Genomic DNA, 20,281 nt, shown 5'->3' on the forward strand with positions numbered 1-20,281 from the left:
GAAACTTCCCTGAAATCAAGAGGAGAGGTCGTTGCTGCAGCTTTCACATCCAGGGCAAGCCTTTCCCTCCTCCTCGGCTGCTCCCTTCAGAACCCCCTGGACCTAACACCATCGACTTAGCCCCCTGGGTCCTATGAGAAGGAGGAGTGGGGTGGGGGAGCCTTCAGGTCACCCCGGGGCTTCCTGGGGCTCAGGGCTCTCTGCGATGGGCGTGGGTGCAGACTCGAGATCTTGGCAGGTGCAGACAGACTGAATGTGACTCAGATGGAGTTTCACTTCCTAGAAGGGGCGATGTGCCCACGCGGCTCTCACCCCCTGCCAGGCCCAGGCCTCCGTGACTTGGCAGGGCCCACTGCGTTTTCCAAGATGGCCACAAGGTGCCCGCATGCACATCTCCAGGGTGACCTTGTCACTCCTCTGTCCAGAGGTGTGGTATCCTGCGGTCCCCTCCACGGATCTGGGCAGGCTTGTGTATCCCTGGTCACCAATAGGATGGTGGGAGTGATGCTGGGGACAGCAGAAGAGACGAGGTTCAGCTGGAAAAGATGAGGCAGCTCCACCTCTGTGCAGTGACCACGGGGACACTCCCTGTTGGAGCCCTAAGCTGCCACGTAAGAAATCACACCCCGCCCTGAGGGCACCGTGCTGTGAGGAAGCCCAGGCCACCTGGAGAGGCCCCACTGAGGTCCCAGCTGACTGCCAGCAGCAGCCACCGATGATCCCAGTCCCCAGTTCTTGTGCCTTTTCAGCTGTGGCCTCAGATGTTATAAAGCAGAGACCAGCCCTTCCTGCTGCGTCCTGTTCAGACTCCTGATCACGGGTCCCTGAGCACTAAAAAAAAGATTGCACGCCACTGCTAAGTGTGGAGGTAAATTGTTATACAGAATCAGTCATTGGAGCACTTGGCCGGTCTTCCCTCCATTCCATCATTCATTCATTCATCCCTTCATTCACTCATTCAACAGTATCCAGAATCTCACTTCTCACCTCTTCACTATCCCCACCCTGGTCCAAGCACTGTGCATGGCAGTCATCTCACCAGCCTCCCTGTGTCCACCCTCATACCCTACAGTCTCATGCAGCCAGAGGGATCCTGTTAAAACTGGATCTCAGCCTTCCTGGGCTAGAACTCTCCAGGTCCCCCTCTCACTCGGCTCCGCTTCAGCCATATTTGCCTACCCCAGGACATTTGCACTTGCTTTTTCCTGTGCCTAGAACACTGTTTCCCCAAATATCCGCAAGTCACATTCCTTCACCTCCTTCAGGACTCTGCTGGGAGGTCATCTCTCAGGGAAGCCTTTGCTAACCGCTCCCCTCCGCCCATTTAAAAATGCAAGCTTCCCCCCACCAGCACTTCCGACTTCCCTCTCCTGCTTCATCTCCTTAGGACGCATCCCCTCATGTGCCTGTAATTTATTCTGGTGTGTCATCTGTGGGAGATCTTTCGTTTCTGGATCCCCAGCACTTAGAACAGGGCCTGGCGCATAGCAGGTGCTGGGTAAATACTCGTTGACTTCCTGGAAGAATTAGCAGCCAGACTGTGCCAGGAGCATGGCTGTGGAGTTATAAAGAGACAGCCCTTGCCCAGGAGGAGCTTCCGGTGGGAAAGACGACCCCCCTACAAAATAAAAACCCGAACAGAAGAGAGCACAGAGGAACCACAAGTTGTGATGTGAGCTCTGGAGAGAACAAAGCTTGGGTGGAGGCCGGGAGTAACAGGAAGGCTGGCGAAGGCTCTCTGTCCACCTGTCGGGCCCCACCCATCCCAAACCTCCAGGCCCTGCCCAGGGAACAGTCTGTTCCTCTTGGCAGATGAGGAAACTGAAGCCAAATCAGGACCAGAATTCATGACTCCCACACCCACGGCCCTCCCCCTTTCCGCACCACCTTTTATCGGCTGACAGACAAGGATGAGGGAAGTTTGCCTGTGATAAGGCAGAGTTGGGCCCGGGCCCAGGCCGAGGGCTAGCAGGCCGTGTCGTCAGGTCTCTGCACACAGAGGCAGGAGGTGGCTGGGACACACCTGAGTCAACACGCTGCCTCCAGCTTGCTTTACCCTTTGGCTCGTTCAGCTGCAAGTGACAGAGAAAGCAACTCAGTGACCTGAGAGAAAAAGAGAATTCGATTCATGTCCATAAAGAGTCAAGTGTGAGGAAGTTGACCTGAAAAGAAAGGAAACAGCGCAAACTAATTGAAAGAGAAAGAGTAATCTGTTGGTGCCTGAGACAAAGAACCTAGAGGTAAATCTTCCTCCTTCAGGCTTAGCTGGATCCAGGTCTCAAATGTTGTCAAAACCTGAGTAAGTTCCATTGCACAGCTCTGTTCTCTTCTGTGTGTTGGCTTCATTCCAACTCCACGTGAGGCAAGATGGCAGCAGAGTCTTCCTCCATCCTCGCATTGGAATGGCATGGAACCAGTCAGCCAGTTGAAAAGAGTCAGGCCAGAGCATCTGGATTACTCTGATTGGCCAGTCACTGAGGCAGGGGGCTTGGAAGGCTCTGATTGGCACAAGTCTGGATCCCATGGCCTAGCCTTGGAGCTCTGAAGCTGGGGCCTAATTTGAACCTTATGGACCAAAGATCTGGGAGAAGAGGACCCCTAAATGAAAACCGAGAGCTGTTATAGAAAGTAGGGTGACCCAAAGCCAACATAATACTAGCCCACATTTATTGGGCAGTTACTGTATACAGATCTGTTCTAAAGGCTTCACGGGCATCAAGCCATTTCACCCTCAGGACTCTATAAGTGCTGTTGTTGGCCCACTTTCCAGATGAAGACACTGAGGCCCCACAGGTAGTAAGTAGTGGAGCCAAGATCCGAACCCCAGTAGTCTGGCTCCAGATCCCATCTGCACTCCTTCTCTAGGCTGTTCCCTGCTGCGCTTCCCCTGGCGCGTATCCGTCTGTCTGCTTGCCTTTCTCCACTCCTCGTCAGCTCCATGGGAGTAGAGCTTTGTGTCTGTTTTTCTCACTGATCATGGAACAGAGCCTGGCACCTGGATGCCCAGGTATGTGAGGATGTGAGTTACATGGGCTCTCGGACACCCACTCACTCGACCTGCACAGCACTGTGATGCTCAGATTCCCGAGACTTGGAATATATTGTTTCCACACTTTCTTTGAGCTCCAACTGTAACCACGGCCCTGTTCTAACAGTTCGCCTGTGTTGGCCGTTACCTCCGATCCTGTTTTCCGACCTTCTCGCCTCTGGCGGGGTCTTCCAGCTCCAGCTGTTGATCTGTTGGCTCCTCAGCGTGTCAGCCCCGTGGCGGCAGGGACTTCCTCTTTCACTGTGTTATCTGCAGGGCTGAGAGCTGTGCTGGCACACAGTAGGCCTTCGAGAATTTCTAGTTGCCTGAATAGTTATGCGGGCCACTGGGTTCTGAAGCCCCTCTCTTTAGGCCCTAATCTCCTTTCCATCCTGATCCTTGCCTCCTGCCTCTGAAGGACCCTTCTCTTGTCCCCTGTCCTGCTCTTGAGAGCTGGCATGGTTCTCTGCCTCCAGCTGGAATTCCAAGAACAGGCACAGAGAGCCACCAGACGCCCCGGACCTGGGCAGGGGAGCCAGGGAGAGCCCGTGGCCCGCAGGCTACGGGAGCTCCTGTCCCTTCTTTGACAGCCCCGAGTGGAGGACAGAGGCTGGAGACAGCCTGTGGCCAAGAAGAAGGGAGACGCCAGGGAAGTGTGAGGTTTCACAGATGTGTGTGTGTCATCCCTTGTCTAGACAACTCCTGGGCTTGTGAGGTTCCGGACCACATATCTCCACCCTCCCACACTGCCTATTTGCTCCGGTGTTTCCCCTGCCTGAAGCACCCTGTCCTCCACCCTCTTCTTCAGAGTCTACCCAAATCCTGTGGATTCTTCAGAACTTTGTTCCTTTCAGATTTCTCAAACTTTACTGTGTAAGGACTCCTCCAGGCAGCCCTCCATGACTGCACCTAAACCAGCAATTTCCCCATTCTTCTTCCTGTTTGTGCAGCACACTTAACCTCAGCCTTTTGTATCATTTGTCGGTTTGCAAGCGAACATAGGAGTCAGGAGAGGGCTCTGGGATCAGAACGTCTGAGTGCAGACCTCAGCCACGCTGCCTGCTTGCTTTCTCAGTCCAGGGCCCTGCAGGAAACAGGTGGTTCTCTCCAACAAAGGTGGGAGCAGAGTGTAAGAAAATGAATAATACAGACCCTTGGGGCTGGGGACGGCGGGGAGCATTTGCTGGGACCTGGAGAAGGCCACCCACAGGAGCTGTGACCCTCAGTAGAGCAATAGAGGGATGTGGTCAGTTCCCAGCAAGCTGGCAGGGAGGGCACCTGGGAAGTACCCCAGCCCCTCCCTCCTCCCACCCTCCCTTCCCCTGGCAGTGTCCCCTTTAGCCAAACCCAGCCATCAGCCAGACAGCACAGAGCGCGTTGATGTGGTCCATCCAGGTGAACCCCCCAGGGCACAGAGAAGAGCAGAGAGAGGATGGAGAGGGACGATGTTCTGCACCCAAGTGTCATGACCTTGGGCAAGTTCTAGAATCTCTCCATGCCTCAGCTTGCTTATCTGCAGATGGAGCATCCTAACTCATAAAGTTGTCGTAAGGATGACATGAGTTATCACAGGAGAAGTGCTCAGAATTGGGCGGGGCCGGCGATAAGCACACCATAAATTTTAGTTATTCTTCGTCATTATTCTTTTAGGGTGTTGACTGTGTTGGTCTGGGTGCTTCCTGTTGCAAATGACAGCCCCAATTCAGATTAGCTTAAGCAACAAAGGGCAGTTGTTTGAGCCTGTACCTTGCCACAAGGTGCAGCCTGGTTCAGCCCAGTGTCACCAGTACCCTCTCTGGGGCTCCAGTTGGTGGCTGGGCTGGGCTTCACCCAGCAACCCCCCTACCGTGCCCGCCCTCCCTCTCATTGGCCAGGCCTGGGTCACATGTCTGTCTCTGGGCCAATCACTGGAGCTAGAGAGATGGAATGTGCTGATTGGCTCCACCTGGGTCACATGTTCCACCCTACATTCCAACTGCAGGTAAGGGGCAGAAGGGAGCTGCAGTGCCCCCACCCACGGGGGGGGGGGGTCCTGTGGCCAGGAGGGAGAAAGACTTTGCTAAGTCAGTAAATATCTTGAGTGTCCCGAGCGCTGTTTTAGGTGTGAGGGATACAGATGTGGACAAAGTTGACATTCTAGTGGGCGACCCACACAGAAATAAACCAGTAAACTCGCTAGTTGTCAGAGGTGCTGAGCGCTGCTGGGGAGGAAGGAGATGTCCATTTTAACCTGTAAAGGCGAAATTTGAGCAAAGACCTGAAGGAGGTGAGGAAGGGGCCACGCAGCCGTCTGGATGAGGGCTCCAGGCAGAGGCAGCAGCAGCTGCAAAGGCCCTGGGGTGGGGTCATGCACGGCGCCTGTGAGGAGCAGCGCGCAGGCCGTGTGGCTGAAGCCGGTGGGCAAGGGGGAGGTGGAAGGTGATGAGGTCAGAGACGGGATGGGGCAGGCTCTGTAGGATCTCACCGGGCCTGTGGAGCGTTTCTGGGTTTTTCTTGGCATGAGATGGGAGCCCTTGAAGGATTTTCAGTGGAGGAAGACAGGATCTTGCTTTTATTTTAGCGGAATCCTTCTGGCTGCTTGACGGGAGGTGAGGGTGAAAGGAGGGAACCAGTTAGGGGGCTGTTATCATCCAGGCAGGACCATCCTACCACGTAACAGTGTGCCTCACACACAGTAGGTCCTAAATAAATGTTTATAAAGTAAATGAAGGAAGACGTAAGTGGTCAGGCTCACTGGACCACCTGGGGGAGTCCCCGGGTCTGTGTCGGGGGCTCCGGCCCCAGCACACAGAGGGGGCATCTCTGCACAGCCCACAGTTTCCTTCCTTCCATCTCCAGGGGAGTTTTCCCTGCTGATCAACGCCTTGTTCTGCCTCTGGCCACTTCTTCCCCTCCCACCTCCTCAGCTGCCTGATCCTTCCCAAACTCCTCTCGGCTACTCTTGTTGGATCTGGGGGTCCTCAGAGGAAAACAGCCCTCGGGGTCTTTCCAGACCCGCCTGGGTGAGGTCCCGGCTGTGTCCCCGACGCTGTGGTGTGTGGAGCGGGGAAGTCACGGCTCCTCTCTGCAGGTCGGCTGATGAATCCAGATGCAGGAGGGATGTTTCTGAACGCCCGGGACATCAGGCATTTCCAGGGATGTCTTCCTGGGCCGGGAAGCCTTTGCCAGGGTCTGTGAGAAGACGCAAGACCAAGAGAAGGAGCCAGATGGACCTTGAAATGCACGAGGGGTGCTGTCTGCAGGGCGGTACGTGCACAGGACATGGGCCAGCTCGTCCTGCCCGGAGTCACCAGATACTCTCTCGGTTCAGCCGCTTGGAACCTTTTACCAAGAAGGAAGAAAATGGAGGCAGAATCCCTTGTGTCATTTTTAATTGATTTCTTCAGCATCCGGAGAGGGGCTGGCACGCGGCCAGGGGAAGTCGGAGCCGGGGGAATTCATCAAAAATCGACCTACTGATGCCTTGATCTGATGAAATAATTAGCTCCTGTTATTCTCCAGTCTCGGGTCGCAGAGCCCTGACTTCCGTCCAGAGGAGGAGCGTCCTGGCTGGCAGGTTATAGCTGCCCAGGAGCGGGATAGGGGCGGAGAAGGGGTGGGCTAAGAAGACCAACACGGGTGCCGGGACCGGAGTCCAGCTGACCGTGTCCCCGTCTCCGCCTCCACCTGAGCCGGGGCTCCCGGCTCCCCTGCACCTCGCATCCCAGGCCCAGAGCCAGAAGGGCCCTCAGAGGGCATCTGGCTGCCTGCTGCCTCTTTTGGCAAATGGGGAAACTAAGGCTGAGAGCCTCTCAGGAACTTTCCTAGAGACCTGCTTCCAGAAGGTTCCAGTGGAGCAGGCCGACTTGAGCCAAACTGTGATTGAACCTCACCTCTGCCCTTTATTTAGCCATGTGATCATGGGAAAGTGCTTTTAGCTCCCTGTGCCTTGGCTTCCTCATCCACAAGATGGGTATAATGTTGCTGGGTGGATCTGCGGATTAAACGAGTTGATGTGTAAAATGCTTCGAGCAGGGCCGGGGCTTTGCAGGCTCCCGGTGAGCATCTGCTATTGTTATTTCTGGTGTAAGAGAGGTGGTTCCTAGGGCATCCCTTGGAAACCCTCTCAGTATTATTTTATCACTCCATGTCTGGATGGAGGAACATGAATGTGCGTTTCCATGGGCGGGTTGGCATGTTGGTTCAAGTGCATGGTTTCACGTGCAAAGCACAACGCATCCCGGTGTGTTTCCCGAGGGAGGACGTGGAGGGATAAACAGCGTGGTTCGAGGACCACCCCATGACCTGGGGTAATTCAGGGACCAATTGGATGTCTAGAGCGGTCTCCTTGTCAACCCTCCGAGGCCTCCCACAGCCTCCACAGAGAGTCTCGGGATGGTGCTGATGTGCTTCGACCCCTCTCGACACCTGCTAACCTCCCCTGAAAGAGAGAGCCCACAAGTGCGAGAGCAGGCGGCACGGGGCCCAGCCCAGAGCCTTAACTAGGGAGTAGAAGCTGCTAGATTGAGTAACACTGTTTGCTTTCTTTGGCTTTATTTGTGTGTTTAGTTCTACAGAGAAGGGATGATGATTTTCCTTGGATAGAAAGTTTTCTTTTTCAAAAATGTGTATTGTGTTTTTATTTTAAAATGAGGCCACTTGGCCGGTGCTGAGCAGTCTGGGAGAACAGAGGTCAAAGCCTGTCTCTGCCGTTTCCTCTCTGGGTGACCTGAGGACAGGGACTAAGCCTCAGTTGGTCTCAACTGTAGAAGGGGATGATACTCGTCCCTGTGTGGGAGGGTTGTTGTCGTGGTGATTGAAGGAGATTCTGCGGAGAGAGAGAGAGAGAGAGAGAGAGACTGATGCAGGACCCAGCTGCAAGGATCATAATAATCATCTAATCCCGGTTCACACTGTGACTGACGCGTTCTGGTGAATACCATGGGCAGGCTCTAGTCTCAGCACTCTGTATTAACTCGTTCAATCCTTCACACCCATTTCATAGGTGAGGAAACTGAGGCACAGAGGTGTCCAGTTACTTGCCCAGGGTCACCCAGCAAGCAAGTCCAAAGTCCATGTCTTAACCATCACCCCACGTGGCGCACAGCAGGTGCCCAGGACACAGCCGATGCGGTGGCTCTGGTTGTCGAGAGATGTGCGCTTTAGCAGGTGAGGGGGTTGCGAGGGAAGTCGGTGCTTGCCCTCTGGTCCCGTGAAACTCAGGTTCCCAGGGCAGCTCCCCTGATGATGTGACTGTCATCTCATCTCCCTGCGCAGGTGTCCTGTCGGAGGCCCCTGGGGAGGGAAGCCCTGTGTGGAGCTCCCAGCCCCGCCAGGGAGAGTTGATTGAAGGCCCTGTTTTCAGAGGTGGGGTGGGGGTAAGGGAGCAGACCAGGAATGATGCAGCACCGAAAACTGGCAGCGGAGAGGAGCCGTTACTGCTCCCTAGAGGGCCAGGAGGAGGGAGAGTTGCCCCCGGGAGGGGCCCCTACTGGAGCTGTGGCCAGTCATAGAGAGACAAAGGCGCTAGGGAGCCACTGCATGCTGGGGAGGAGCAGAGGCGAGTAACTACGCTGATTTCCTGCCTTCCTCTGCCCCGCAGCCCTCCAGCAGGGCTTCCACTGGCAGAAGCAGCAGGATGCCAGAGATCAGAGAGACGCAGAGATGCAGTTTGCAGAGGTCGGCTTCCTGGGGCGCCGAGCAGGGTGGAGAATGGATCAGGAGGGACAAACAAAGAGCAGCCCACCTGGGACCCTTCCTGGGGTCTTTTCAACCACAGCGTGCCCGGATAACTCAGAGTGGCTGACCCCTCCTGGGTGACCCAGAGAGGGTGACGGGGGAGGGCATCACTGATGGAGGCCTCTGAGCCTCCAGCCCCAGAGTATAGTGCGGCCCTGCCGAGCCCAGCGTCCCTCACTCTGCAGAACTCAGAGGACCTTAACAGAATCCCCATTCTTTTGTTTATCTGAACATGTGTTTGGCACCAACTATGTGCCAGGACTGTACAAGGTGCTGGGGACCGAGCTGTGAAGAACACAGGCCCACTTCCTGCCCTCATGGAGCTGACCGTCCAGTGGTGAGAACTGGGCAATACATAAGATGATTGCAGGTTGTAGTAGGGATTAGGAGGGAGATAAAACCGGTTATAAAATCTGGAGAGTGCCTGGGGTGAGGGCACCGCCTCAGATGGGGCCGACAGGACAGGCCTCTCCAAGGAGGTGACATTTGTGCCAAGACTTGGCAGAGGAGAACGAGCCCAGCACACAAAATCTGGGGAAAGACTCTTCCAGGTTTAAGGAAGAGCAAGTGCAAAGGCCCTGGGGCAGGAACCAGCTTGACTTGTCCGAGCAGCAGACAGAAGCCAGTGGGGCTGGAGAGCCATGGAGAGGAAGGGGGAGAGGTGGGCAGGGGCTGGATCGCACAGGCCTGTGGGCCCTGTGGGGAGTTTACATTGTGTTCCCTGAGCCCTGAGAAGCGGGGGGAGGGTCTGAGCAGGAGAGGGACAGCACTGGGACTAAGGTGACGTGAGTGCCTTGCACTTGTACAGCCTGGAGTGAGTGTCCCTTCAGTTTTGTGCCCTGAGCGCCTCACTGAGTGTTAGGATCTGATTCCAATTTTAGGAAAATCCCACTGGCTGCCCTGGGGAGGATCGAGGATGGGGGCAGGGCTGGGGGAGGCAGGGACACCCCTTAGGGGGCTGTTGCAATCCCAGGAGAGAGGATGCAGCCCGCACATCCACCTCTGCGGAACCTGGGGCCCTCGACGAGCTCCCTGAGCCATGACTTGTGGCGGGGGCGGGGTTCCCCATGGTCCTTCAAGGTCACAGGGGCGATGACTCAGCCCGACTCCGAGGAGTTTGGTTTTCTCTCAACACGTCTGCTCGCTCGCTCGCTCTCTCGTTTTAAATAAATGAGACCAAAAGTCTATATCTGGACAGGACCTGAAGGCTCATTTCCTCCAGAAGTAGAAAAATGACCTCGGAGAGCAAAGAGCTGAGCGAGCTCGGAGACCTGCCTGAGCCGCGGGCCGCCATCCGCCCGGCCTCGCCGCCTCTGCTGGACCCCATCTGACCTGGGGTCCAGCGGTGACTGAGGTCACAGTGCAACACGACAGCTCTTCTCCCTCAGCCTTTTAGCCCACAATTTCCTCTTGGATCATTTTGTTTATTCTGCGTCTTACGTGAATAACTTGGCCAGCTCCGGGATCTGTTGGCAGGGGGCCTTCACACACAGCCCCATGGGATGGCGTTCTCCCCATCTTATTCTCGGGGAAACTGAGGTCCCTCACTGGCTCATTGATGGGGAAACCGGCTGCTGAGGGAGGGAGCCAGGACTGAAACACTCAAGGAGTCGCCCAGCCCAAAAGGGACACCATTCCCGGCCCGCTGTCCAGACCCCCCCTGCACCACATGCGCCTCAGGCTGGGGCCGCATCCCCTCACGTCCACAGCCCCCGCGGTGCCGGCAGAGAAGAGAGGACCAGAAACATCTGCTCCGCCGGCCTGGGCTTCCACCTTCCCTTCCTCCGGGGTGATTGGTGTGTTGAGTTGGTTGGACGGTTCAGAGACAGGCTGATTATCTGACTTGGGACTCGGGCGGCCACCAACAGGCCCCGAGGACCGCTGGTCCAGGGGAGAAGTTCTGTGGGCCGGAGTGGTCGCAGGCTTTCCTGCCAGCCTCTTGCCTGAGCTGATTGCAAATACTTTTCCTGTCACTTTAGCCGAGGTCGGTTTTGCTCTGCTACAGGTACCCTGATCAGCTCTCACCGTCCGTGCCAGGAGCCGTCATGGAAATCGTGATGCAAGTGCGAGCAGCGGGCAGCCTTTATGCAGAGATTGACCTGATTCTTTTCCTCCTGCTTTAGATCCGTGAGTCGAGAGGGAAGAGGGAAAAGAGACAAATCCACAAAACGCAACCTCAGGCTCCTGCATCCTGAAGGAAGCCACGGCTCAGCAAAAGCAGGAAAATGGCGCCCCCCGGCCTCCTGCTGTGCCTGCTCTCCGCGGCCGTCTTCTCTCTGCTGGGTGCAAGCTCCGCGTTCCTGTCACACCACCGCCTGAAAGGCAGGTTTCAGAGGGACCGCAGAAACATCCGCCCCAACATCATCCTGGTGCTCACAGACGACCAGGACGTGGAGCTGGGTAAGCACCCGCCCGCAGGCGGCATCTCCCGGGGTCACCGCGCGGGGTCGCGGGGTCCTGCTGCAAGTCGGGCGTGGAGACCTGTAGAATTCTCTTCTAATGGATTTAAACCAAGTCACGGGGGTTGCCCCACACACGTGCATTCACAGCTGGGTCCTCAAGGTTAGGGGTCTCCAACCTTTTCCCCATGCAGAACCCTTCCTGGATGTCTGCAAAGTCTTGAGGAGAAGAGACGCTAAGACCAATTCATTATTTTCATCCGGTTTCTTTTGAGTACCTACTATGTGCCAGGCACTATTCTAAGGCAATATGACTCTCCAGCAGTGAGTAAGACAGGCACAGTCATAGAGCGAGGGAGATGGGTGATCCGCACGGTTCCAAGTTCACATGTAAGATCATTTCAAGAAGGGAGGAATGCTCTGGTGAAACTGAAGAGGGCGCTGTGCTGGGTGGGGTGGTGGTGGCAGCGACTTTGGGTTGGTAATCAGGGAGGGCCTCTCAGAGGGGGTGATATTTGCACTGACACTGAATAAAAGAGGGAGCCAGCCTGAGAGTGGGGGCAGGGGGGCCTCAGCCTTCCTTGGTGGCATCCAGGGGCAGGAGGGCGGGCACCGTTGCTGGTGGCCTGGCCCAGTTCACAGAGATGGTGCAGCAGGCAGATGCGCCCGGACACCTCCTGTCCTGGGCTTCCACCCCTCGCAGCGCCGTGGGCTCTGGGTAGAGCAGGTGAGGACAGGGGCCCTTGCCAAGGTTTAGTTCGTTTACCCCCGTGGCAGGCATGACACGGGCTTCTCCAGCGGGTGGCCTCCGCACCTTCCCTTCATTCCCACACAAGCCACCCCTGGGCCGCACCCTCAGTTCACTGCATAAACCATCGTGACCCCTCCCTGCCCTCCAAAGCAACACCAGGGGCTCCTCCACTGAGCGAAGGTTTCTTCATTTGCCTGAGGCTTTTCTCCCTACATTTTCATTCGCGGGAGGAAAAGACCCCATAAACGAGGCCCCCAGGAGAGGCCTCCAGAGTCAGTCTCGGCAGGACCTTCTGCTCCCCTGGCTCAAACTCCACTTATATTTCCAGCTCCCCTTTGGGGGTCTCTCTCAGTGTAAGCCTTCTTTCTCCCCCTTGAATTCACTGATTTTATGGGTTCCATTTCTCCACAGTAAACCCTACACAGCGCTGCCCTATAGAAATATAATGCAAGTTGCATATGCAAATGACATAAGTAATTTTAAATTTTCTAGTAGCTCCATTTTTTTAAAAAGTAAAAAGAAACTGGTGAAATTAATTTAGTGTGTGTGTGTGTGAGGAAGATCAGCCCTGAGCTAACATCTGTTACCAATCCTCCTCCTTTTTTCCCCTTTTTCTCCCCAAAGCCCCAATAGATAGTTGTACGTCATAGTTGCACATCCTTCTAGTTGCTGTATGTGGGACTTGGCCTCAGCATGGCCGGAGAAGAGGTGTGTCGGTGCGCGCCCAGGATCCAAACCGGGACCACCAGCAGCAGAGCGCATGCACCCAGCCGCTAAGCCACGGGGCCGGCCCTGAAATTAATTTTAGTGACATATTTTGTTTAACCCCGCATATCCAAATTATTATCATCTCAGCACATAATCAATATAAAAAATCATTAATGAGATATTTACATTGTTTGTATTGTTTTTGAAATCTTGTGTATGTTTTACACTTAGAGCACATCTCAGTAAGGACTAGCCCCTTTTCAACTGCTCAGTAGCCCCTTGTGGCTACCATACTGGACGGCACACAAGCCTTGTACATTTTCCTTCTCCTATAAGTTAGATTTCCCTTCTCATCGTCAGTACTACCGTGTATTGTGAAGGACTGGTGAAAGCCTTCTGTTGTTTTTCTTTTTGTGTGAGGAAGACCCGCCCCGAGCTAACATCTGCCAATCCTCCTCTTTTTGCTGAGGAAGACTGGCCCTGGGCTAACATCTGTGCCCATCTTCCTCTACTTTATATGGGACACCGCCACAGCATGGCTTGACAAGCGGTGAGTCGGTGTGCACCCGGGATCTGAACCTACAAACCCCGGGCCGCCGAAGCAGAGCGCATGCACTTAACCACTGCACCACTGGGCCAGCCCCTGAAAAGCCTTCTAAGCAGAGGGAACTGCATGTGCAAAGGCCCTGAGGCAGGACCAACAAGGCAGATGTGACTGGAGCCTGGGGACGGGACGTAGAACATGAGACTGGAGAGAGAGGATGGGGCCAGATCTTGGAGGCTCTCGTGGGTTGTGGTGAGGAGTGAAATAATTGACCAGGTGAGGGGTGGGCCTTTAGCCACTGTCCACTGTCAAAGGACAACTGAATATTGTTGGTGGCAACAAATTTAAAGGTTTACTGGCTAAGCCTTTGCAACCAAATGTAAGATTGTGGTGAAGATCCAACTGCAAATCTGCACCCTTTTTGGATCCATTATCGAAAACGTGAATCAGTCTTTTAACTGCCAAGAAAAGGTGATTTATATGCATCCAAGTCACTCCTTATGATGATTTGTATCAACGATCACAAGTATAGATTTTTCTCCAGGAGTATATCAGTGCAAAAACAATTTGCAGCCAGGAAGCAATCAAAGCCCAGAGGTTTTATTGACAGTTTGACACATATAACACCTGTCTCCCGGCAGCATTTAGCCTAAGCCACATTTGATAACCATGGAGAGTCTACAGACTGTGGCCATAGGGGCGTGAGTTCTGTTTCTGGCAGGATTTTGCAGAGAGCACTTGCGGGCAGCACCTGGGCCTCAGAGCCCCCTGGTCTGCCTCGTGGGGCCCCTTAAGCTGTTTGGATCATAGTTATGCTGGGGATTCCAGACAACCTGGACATTCGCTCGTGCATTCAGCAGATATGTGTTGAGCATCTACGCTGTGCAGCGCACCGTGCTGGGATCTGGAGGACTGGGGAAGGATCGTTCCAGGCGGAGAGAACAGGAAAGGCGAAGACACTGAGTCAGAAATGGGCTTGGTGGGTTGGGACAGAAAGAGTGCCTGTGAGCTGGGGTGGAGGGAGCCGGGGGGTAAGTGGAGAGACATGAGGCCAGGAGTCGACTGGGGCCAGGTTGTGAGGGGCCGTGTGGCCATGATTTTATTCTTAGTGAAATGGACATGGTTAGGGGCCATAAGCAGGAGAGGCTGTGACCTGACTTAGGGTCCATCAGGCTCCCTCTGGCTGTTCTGTTGAAATTAGGTTACAGAGAGCAAGAGCAGAGACAGGGAGACCCATTAGCAGGACAGTGCAGAAATTGGGCAGGTGATGATGGAAGCTGGACCAGGGCGGGAGCAGGGGAACCAGGGAGATGACGATGGATGGGCTGGATGTGGGAGTTACGGAAAAGAGGACCATCAAGGACGACTCCTAGATTTCTGGCCTGAACCACGGTGAATGGCTGAACACCCACTCTTAGGAACAACACATTTGTGCTGCAGCAACGTGTTCCAGCTAAGCCTCATGTCAGCATCCGATTGTAAGTTTGCATCTGTGACTCTCGAATAAAACCAACAGGATATGCAAATATCAGGAAAGGAGCTGTGGGTGTGATGAGAACACAGGAGAGAGGAGAGCAAAGAAAACCTTAGCTAACTAAAATATATAGATTAGGGGCCGGCCCCATGGCTTAGCGGTTAAGTGCGCGCGCTCTGCTGCTGGCAGCCCAGGTTCGGATCCCGGGCGCGCACTGACGCACCGCTTCTCCGGCCATGCTGAGGCCACGTCCCACATACAGCAACTAGAAGGATGTGCACCTATGACATACAACTATCTACTGGGACTTTCGGGGGAAAAAAAAAAAGAGGAGGATTGGCAATAGATGTTAGCTCAGGGCCGGTCTTTCTCAGCAAAAAGAGGAGGATTAGCACAGATGTTGGCTCAGGGCTGATCTTCCTCACAAAAAATAAATAAATAAATAAATAAAATAAAATATATAGATTCATTCTCTTCATTTTACAGACAGAGCGACTCAGGCACAGAGAAATGAAGTCCTTGTCCAATGTCACACAGCTAGAACGTGGCTAAACAAGACTTGAACGAGAGCCCATGATCCTAACCACTGCCCTACTTAACCAGTCTCCAGAGATGGCTATCGAGTTGTTTCTAGGTTGCTAGCGTGTGTGTCAGTTTTCACTGGTACAGACACCATTGCCGAGAATGTCTTTATACATGCATCTTTGCACACGCGAGTGTTTCTGAATGATAAACTCCAGGGAGTGGAGGTGGTGGGCGGAGAGCCTTCGTGTTCTGTGGCATCCGTCAGCTCCCACCTGCTTGCACAGATCAGTCCTGCAAGCCGTCACTCCACAGACAGCCAGCCCCTCCAGCAGCAGAGCTGGCTTTTGAAGGAGGCTCGCTTCCTTCAGGAGGTGAGGGATGGGAAGGTGGTAGTGGGGCGGGGGACGGTGGGCTTTTTATAAACCACTAGACAGACCCAGATCAATAATGCATGTTCCAAAAAAGGCCAGCCCATTATCTCACAGTCTGCTACAACTGGCACGCAGAGGGTGGTCCTAAAAAATTTATCATCTGCTATTTTCTGCTCATCCATGCAGCAGTTCTGATGGTTTTCGGGGCTGGAGACTTCTCGACTAAGATAATTCCAGGCTTTCTTCCAGTCCTGGGACGGACAACGGCCGTCCATCCTAATTAGGGTCTGGTCGAGAGAACTGGTGCGGGGCACAGCACGGAAGAGGGGCTCGTCCTGGTTCCTAATTACGAGGTGGGGCGGTGGGGGCTGTATATTCATTTTTCCTGTCCCTATATGCATTTGACACATCTCTCTGAGTTGTCACCCAGAAGCGTCAAATGCCCAGAGGAACTGGTTCCAGGGCATACTGGTCCATAAGTGGCCTCAATTATCAATATTTTCAAAGTGATTGCGAATGTCCCTGTGTCTGGATGACCCTCGGAGACCGGCAGGGTCTTGGCTGGGCTTCTTCACCAGGATGGGAGGAGAGGGAGAAGCATGTGGAAGCCAAGGTCTTGTTTGCACGTGTCCTTTGGTCAGACAGGCCGTGAAACCGGAGGACTCTGCCAGGGTTTACTCGTTTAATTTGATCCAGACAAACCTTTGGTGAGCCTCCGGGGCTCGGCCAGGCTCTGAGACACCTCGATGAGTTAGACACGGCCCTTGCCTGGAGCGAGGGTGTATTTGCAGCATCCCAGTGCCGTCTGTTCTGTTACTTGCGATTTCTTTAACTGGACTGACTTTGTGAGCTTCAATATTATTTTAAAAGGACGTTTTAAATTATGACTGTAAATGAAACAGCAGTGTCCCTCGCCTTCGGTAAAAGGTCCCTGCAGAACCAAGTCCAATGACAACAGCAGTGCTTTCAAATTTCAGCAAGATGCTGCCTCCCACGAGGCCTGCGTGTCTGTGTTTTAAAGGGTGATGGGCAGTTTTGAGAGAGGCGTTAAGAGGAAATAGCGCGTCCCTGAGACTCTCTCCTGGACCTGATTGGCAGGATGGAGATGGGAAAAGGGAAGGACTTTCTCAAATGTGAGTTACAAGCTTTTAAGTTGGGGCCACACTAACGTGGGAGCCGCATGGCGGTAACTCTTGTGTCTGAGGGTAAGGAGACAGTCACACCCCAAACCTCAGAATATCGGGTGTTTACTCTCCACTGTTCATGTTCCTGAGGGTCCATGCTGGGTAGAAAGAAGGTGCCTTTCAGAGGCCCCCTAAGGTTGCTGGATTTCAAGTGTGCCCCTCAAGGCTGCATGAACTGTGGAGGAAATGCTCACATTTCAAAAGAACACTTTGCCTTTCAGAACATCTTTAAATGAAAACACTCCCAATAAAGATGTAAGGATGAGAATTCTCTAGTGAGACAGCTGGGTTCAAATCCCCACTCTGCCACCGACTGTGTGGCCTTGGGAAAGTTACTCAACCTCTCTGTGCCTCAGTTTACTCGTCTATAAAATAGAGATGATGATCTGTTTGTGAGGACTCAGCCCCAGCACGTACGACACATGTTCGCTCTCTGATCACCCAGGCCTCTCCTCCTTCAGTGCAGCCTTGGCCAGTGCGTCAGAGTGTTGTCTATCTACAACAGATTCTGCATTTAGAGACGCTGTTGGGATGTACGTCTCTCACAGCACTGACGGCAGGGTTGCTGTAGCGTCTCCTCCCGGGCAGGTCAGCGGGTGGGGTGAGCCTGCTGGCCGTGCTCACGCGGGGCGAGTGGCCAGGCAAGGCACACTCCGCCAGGTGCTGAGCCTGCCGGTGCCTCCCTGGCTTGAGGGGCCCTTGCCAGTCCAGTCCACCAGGCCTCCTCCTCTGCCGTGAGCGCGTCTGGTGAACGGAGTTGCACCATCACAGCTGACGAAGGGCAGCCGAGGGGTGGTGGTGGAGGGGCTGCGAAAACGCCACGGGAGCAAGTGGCCCAGTGGACGTGAAACCACGTGTATCGCAAGCACTCTCTGTCCGCCTGGGTCTCTCACTTACAAGTGACAGACACTCAACTCACACTGGACCCAGCAAACGAACAAAGGAGTTTATTTGACTCATGTAAATAAAAAGTCCAAGTAGATTTTGAGCTTCAGATGTGGCCGGATTTAGGACTCTCTCTGGATGTCCTCTGTCTCTCCATCGCCCTGACCTCAGCTCTCCTCCAAGGGGGCTTCACTGTCAGCCCAGCTCTCCACATGGCACCCCTGGCATTGCCAGACCCACCTTAATGCTACCGCGAGCCATCCTTATGGAAAGAGCTTCTCCCTCCCACGAGTGCCAGTAAAAGTCCGCAAGTTAAGTGTCTCAGGGCTGGCACTCAGGGACATCTGGTCAACCGTGAACCCGTCAGGGGATTGAAGCACAGTGATTGGCTGGCCTGGGTCATGTGCACATCCCTGGAGCCAAGGATGGGGCCAGCCCCACATGGACCATGCGGACTGGCAGGGCGAGCAGGGGTGACTCCCTAAAGGACCGTTCAAGAGCTGGTGCCAGAAGAAGGCAGAATGGCTGGTGCGCAGTCAAGTCCGGGACAGGAGGTGCCCGTGGCACCCTCACCGGCCTGTCTCGGAAGCAGGGTGCCCACAGGGTGGGCCAGACTCACTCATTCATCAGGTATTAACTGAGCACCTACAGTGTGCCAGAGGAGATCCAGCAGCAAGCAAAATAGGCAAACTCTCTGCTCTCGTGGAGCTTATATTCTAGTGCAAGAGTTGATAAAAAAGATCTATAAAGTATATAGTACTTAAGGTAGTGAAAAGTGGCGAGGAGAGTGAAACAAGGAGGGGTGGGGAACGGGAGAGTTGTGATTTTATGTAGGGTGGCCTCACTGGGAAGGGGACATTTGGGCAAAGAAGAAAAGGGAGCCGGTCAAGGGGATTCCCCCTGGAAGAGCATGCTAGGCAGAGGGAACAGTGGGTGCAAAGGCCCTGAGGCAGAAGCAGTCTCAGCAGGCTGACAGAGCAGCAAAGAGGCCAGAGTGGCAGAGCAGTGTGAGCAAGGGAGACAGGAAGAGGTGAGGTCTGAGAGGTCATAGGGTGGTGGTGGGAGGGTGAATCATGGAGGGCCTTTGAACCAGGGGGAGGACTTTGGCTTTCTGAGTGCGATGGACACCGGTAGAGGACATTGAGCAGAGGAGGGACATCATCTGACTTATGTGTTAATATGACCCCTCTGGTGATTATATGGAGAACAGACTAAAGGGATGTAATAAGAACAGGGAGCCCAATGAGGAGTCTACTGCAATAGTCCAGGCAGGAGATGTACCCAGTGAGGAGTCTACTGCAGTGGTCCAGGCAGGAGATGCACCCAGTGAGGAGTCTACTGCAGTGGTCCAGGCAGGAGATGCACCCAGTGAGGAGTCTACTGCAGTGGTCCAGGCAGGAGATGTACCCAGTGAGGAGTCTACTGCAGTGGTCCAGGCAGGAGATGCACCCAGTGAGGAGTCTACTGCAGTGGTCCAGGCAGGAGATGTACCCAGTGAGGAGTCGACTGCAGTGGTCCAGGCAGGAGATGTACCCAGTGAGGAGTCGACTGCAATGGTCCAGGCTTGAGATGATGGCAGCTCAGACCAGAGTGGGGAAAACTCATCAGATGCTGCCCGTGGTTAGAGGGTGGAGCCGATAAGATGTGCTGATGGATCTGATGTGGGGTGGGAGAAAGGAATCAAGAATAACTCCAAGCTTTGCCCTAAACAACCGCAAGGAGGGATTTTCATTTCGCAGAGATGGGCAGAGCACGGTTGGGAGCTCAGCTCTGGACCTGGTACGTCACGGATGCCTCAGAAGAGCCGAGAGGAGCTGTCCAAGGCAACCAGCCTTCGAAGTCAGACGTTCTGTGGGGAGGCCGGGGCCTGGCTGGGCCTGGAGTGGGGAGGGTGGGAAGTGCATGCAGATTGCTTGCGTGTGTGCTGTACTGGGTCCGAGACCCTCACCAGATTCTCAGAGGGGTCTGTGATCCTGAAAGTTGCAGGCTCCCAGCCTGGCTCCCTGCGTGGGATGAAGCAGGCTTTCGAGAGAACGGCCTGGAAGGGTTTCTGGCCAGGCACTTGTTTTCCACTCTCCATCTGTGACAAGGAAACCACACCCTGTGCTGCAGACTGATATTCAGAAATCAATTCTAAATTGTAGGCTTGGGTGCTCTGTGCGAGCCAGATGGCTGGACGCCCAGGACAGTGTGCCCAGATTCCGGACACCAGATCAGTGAGAACTCCCAGCTCAGCTTCTCTGAGATACCAACTCCTGACATTCCTGCCGCCGTGCACTCGAGTTAGAAAAACATGTGGATGCAGGTTGTCTCGGGAAGAAGAGCGGCTCGTCTGGACCCACCCTGGTGTTCAACTTGCCAAGCACATTCCTGCAAGATTTTTTTTTCCAATTCAGCAACACTTGGAAGATCACTGAAATTCTGGAAGCTTAAGTGCATCAGGATTAGGTTTGGCTACACGTAAAAGAAAATATAAAGTAGCAGTGGCTTAAACAAGAGAGAATTTTGCTTCTTACTCACATAAAAATATCTGGAAGTTGGTAGTGCAGGGCTGGCATGGAGGCTTCAAGGTTATCAGGGAGCCAAGCTCCTTCTCTCCCTTTCTGTTCTACCATGCTCATTGTGTGGCTTCCGTCTTCAAGGTCTCCTTATGGTTCAGAATAGCTGCTGGAGCTCCAGCTGTCACAGCCACAT

The 20,281-nt window shown here is 54.2% G+C and overlaps 1 protein-coding gene across 8 annotated transcripts in view; it reads left to right on the forward strand.

The window, feature by feature from the left end:
* The window catches only part of SULF2 (sulfatase 2), a 124,668-nt gene that overhangs the window by 17,271 nt on the left and 87,116 nt on the right, over positions 1 to 20,281 (forward strand). For all 8 annotated transcript variants that reach the window (XM_058562527.1, XM_058562529.1, XM_058562533.1 and 5 more), the window contains exon 2: positions 10,870 to 11,146. In XM_058562527.1, coding sequence (XP_058418510.1) covers positions 10,972 to 11,146 — 175 coding nt within the window. In that variant the 5' untranslated portion in view covers positions 10,870 to 10,971. The remainder of the gene's footprint in view (positions 1 to 10,869; positions 11,147 to 20,281) is intronic.

The sequence above is a fragment of the Diceros bicornis genome, chromosome 19 (genome assembly GCF_020826845.1).
Source record: "Diceros bicornis minor isolate mBicDic1 chromosome 19, mDicBic1.mat.cur, whole genome shotgun sequence".
Classification (NCBI taxonomy): domain Eukaryota; kingdom Metazoa; phylum Chordata; class Mammalia; order Perissodactyla; family Rhinocerotidae; genus Diceros; species Diceros bicornis.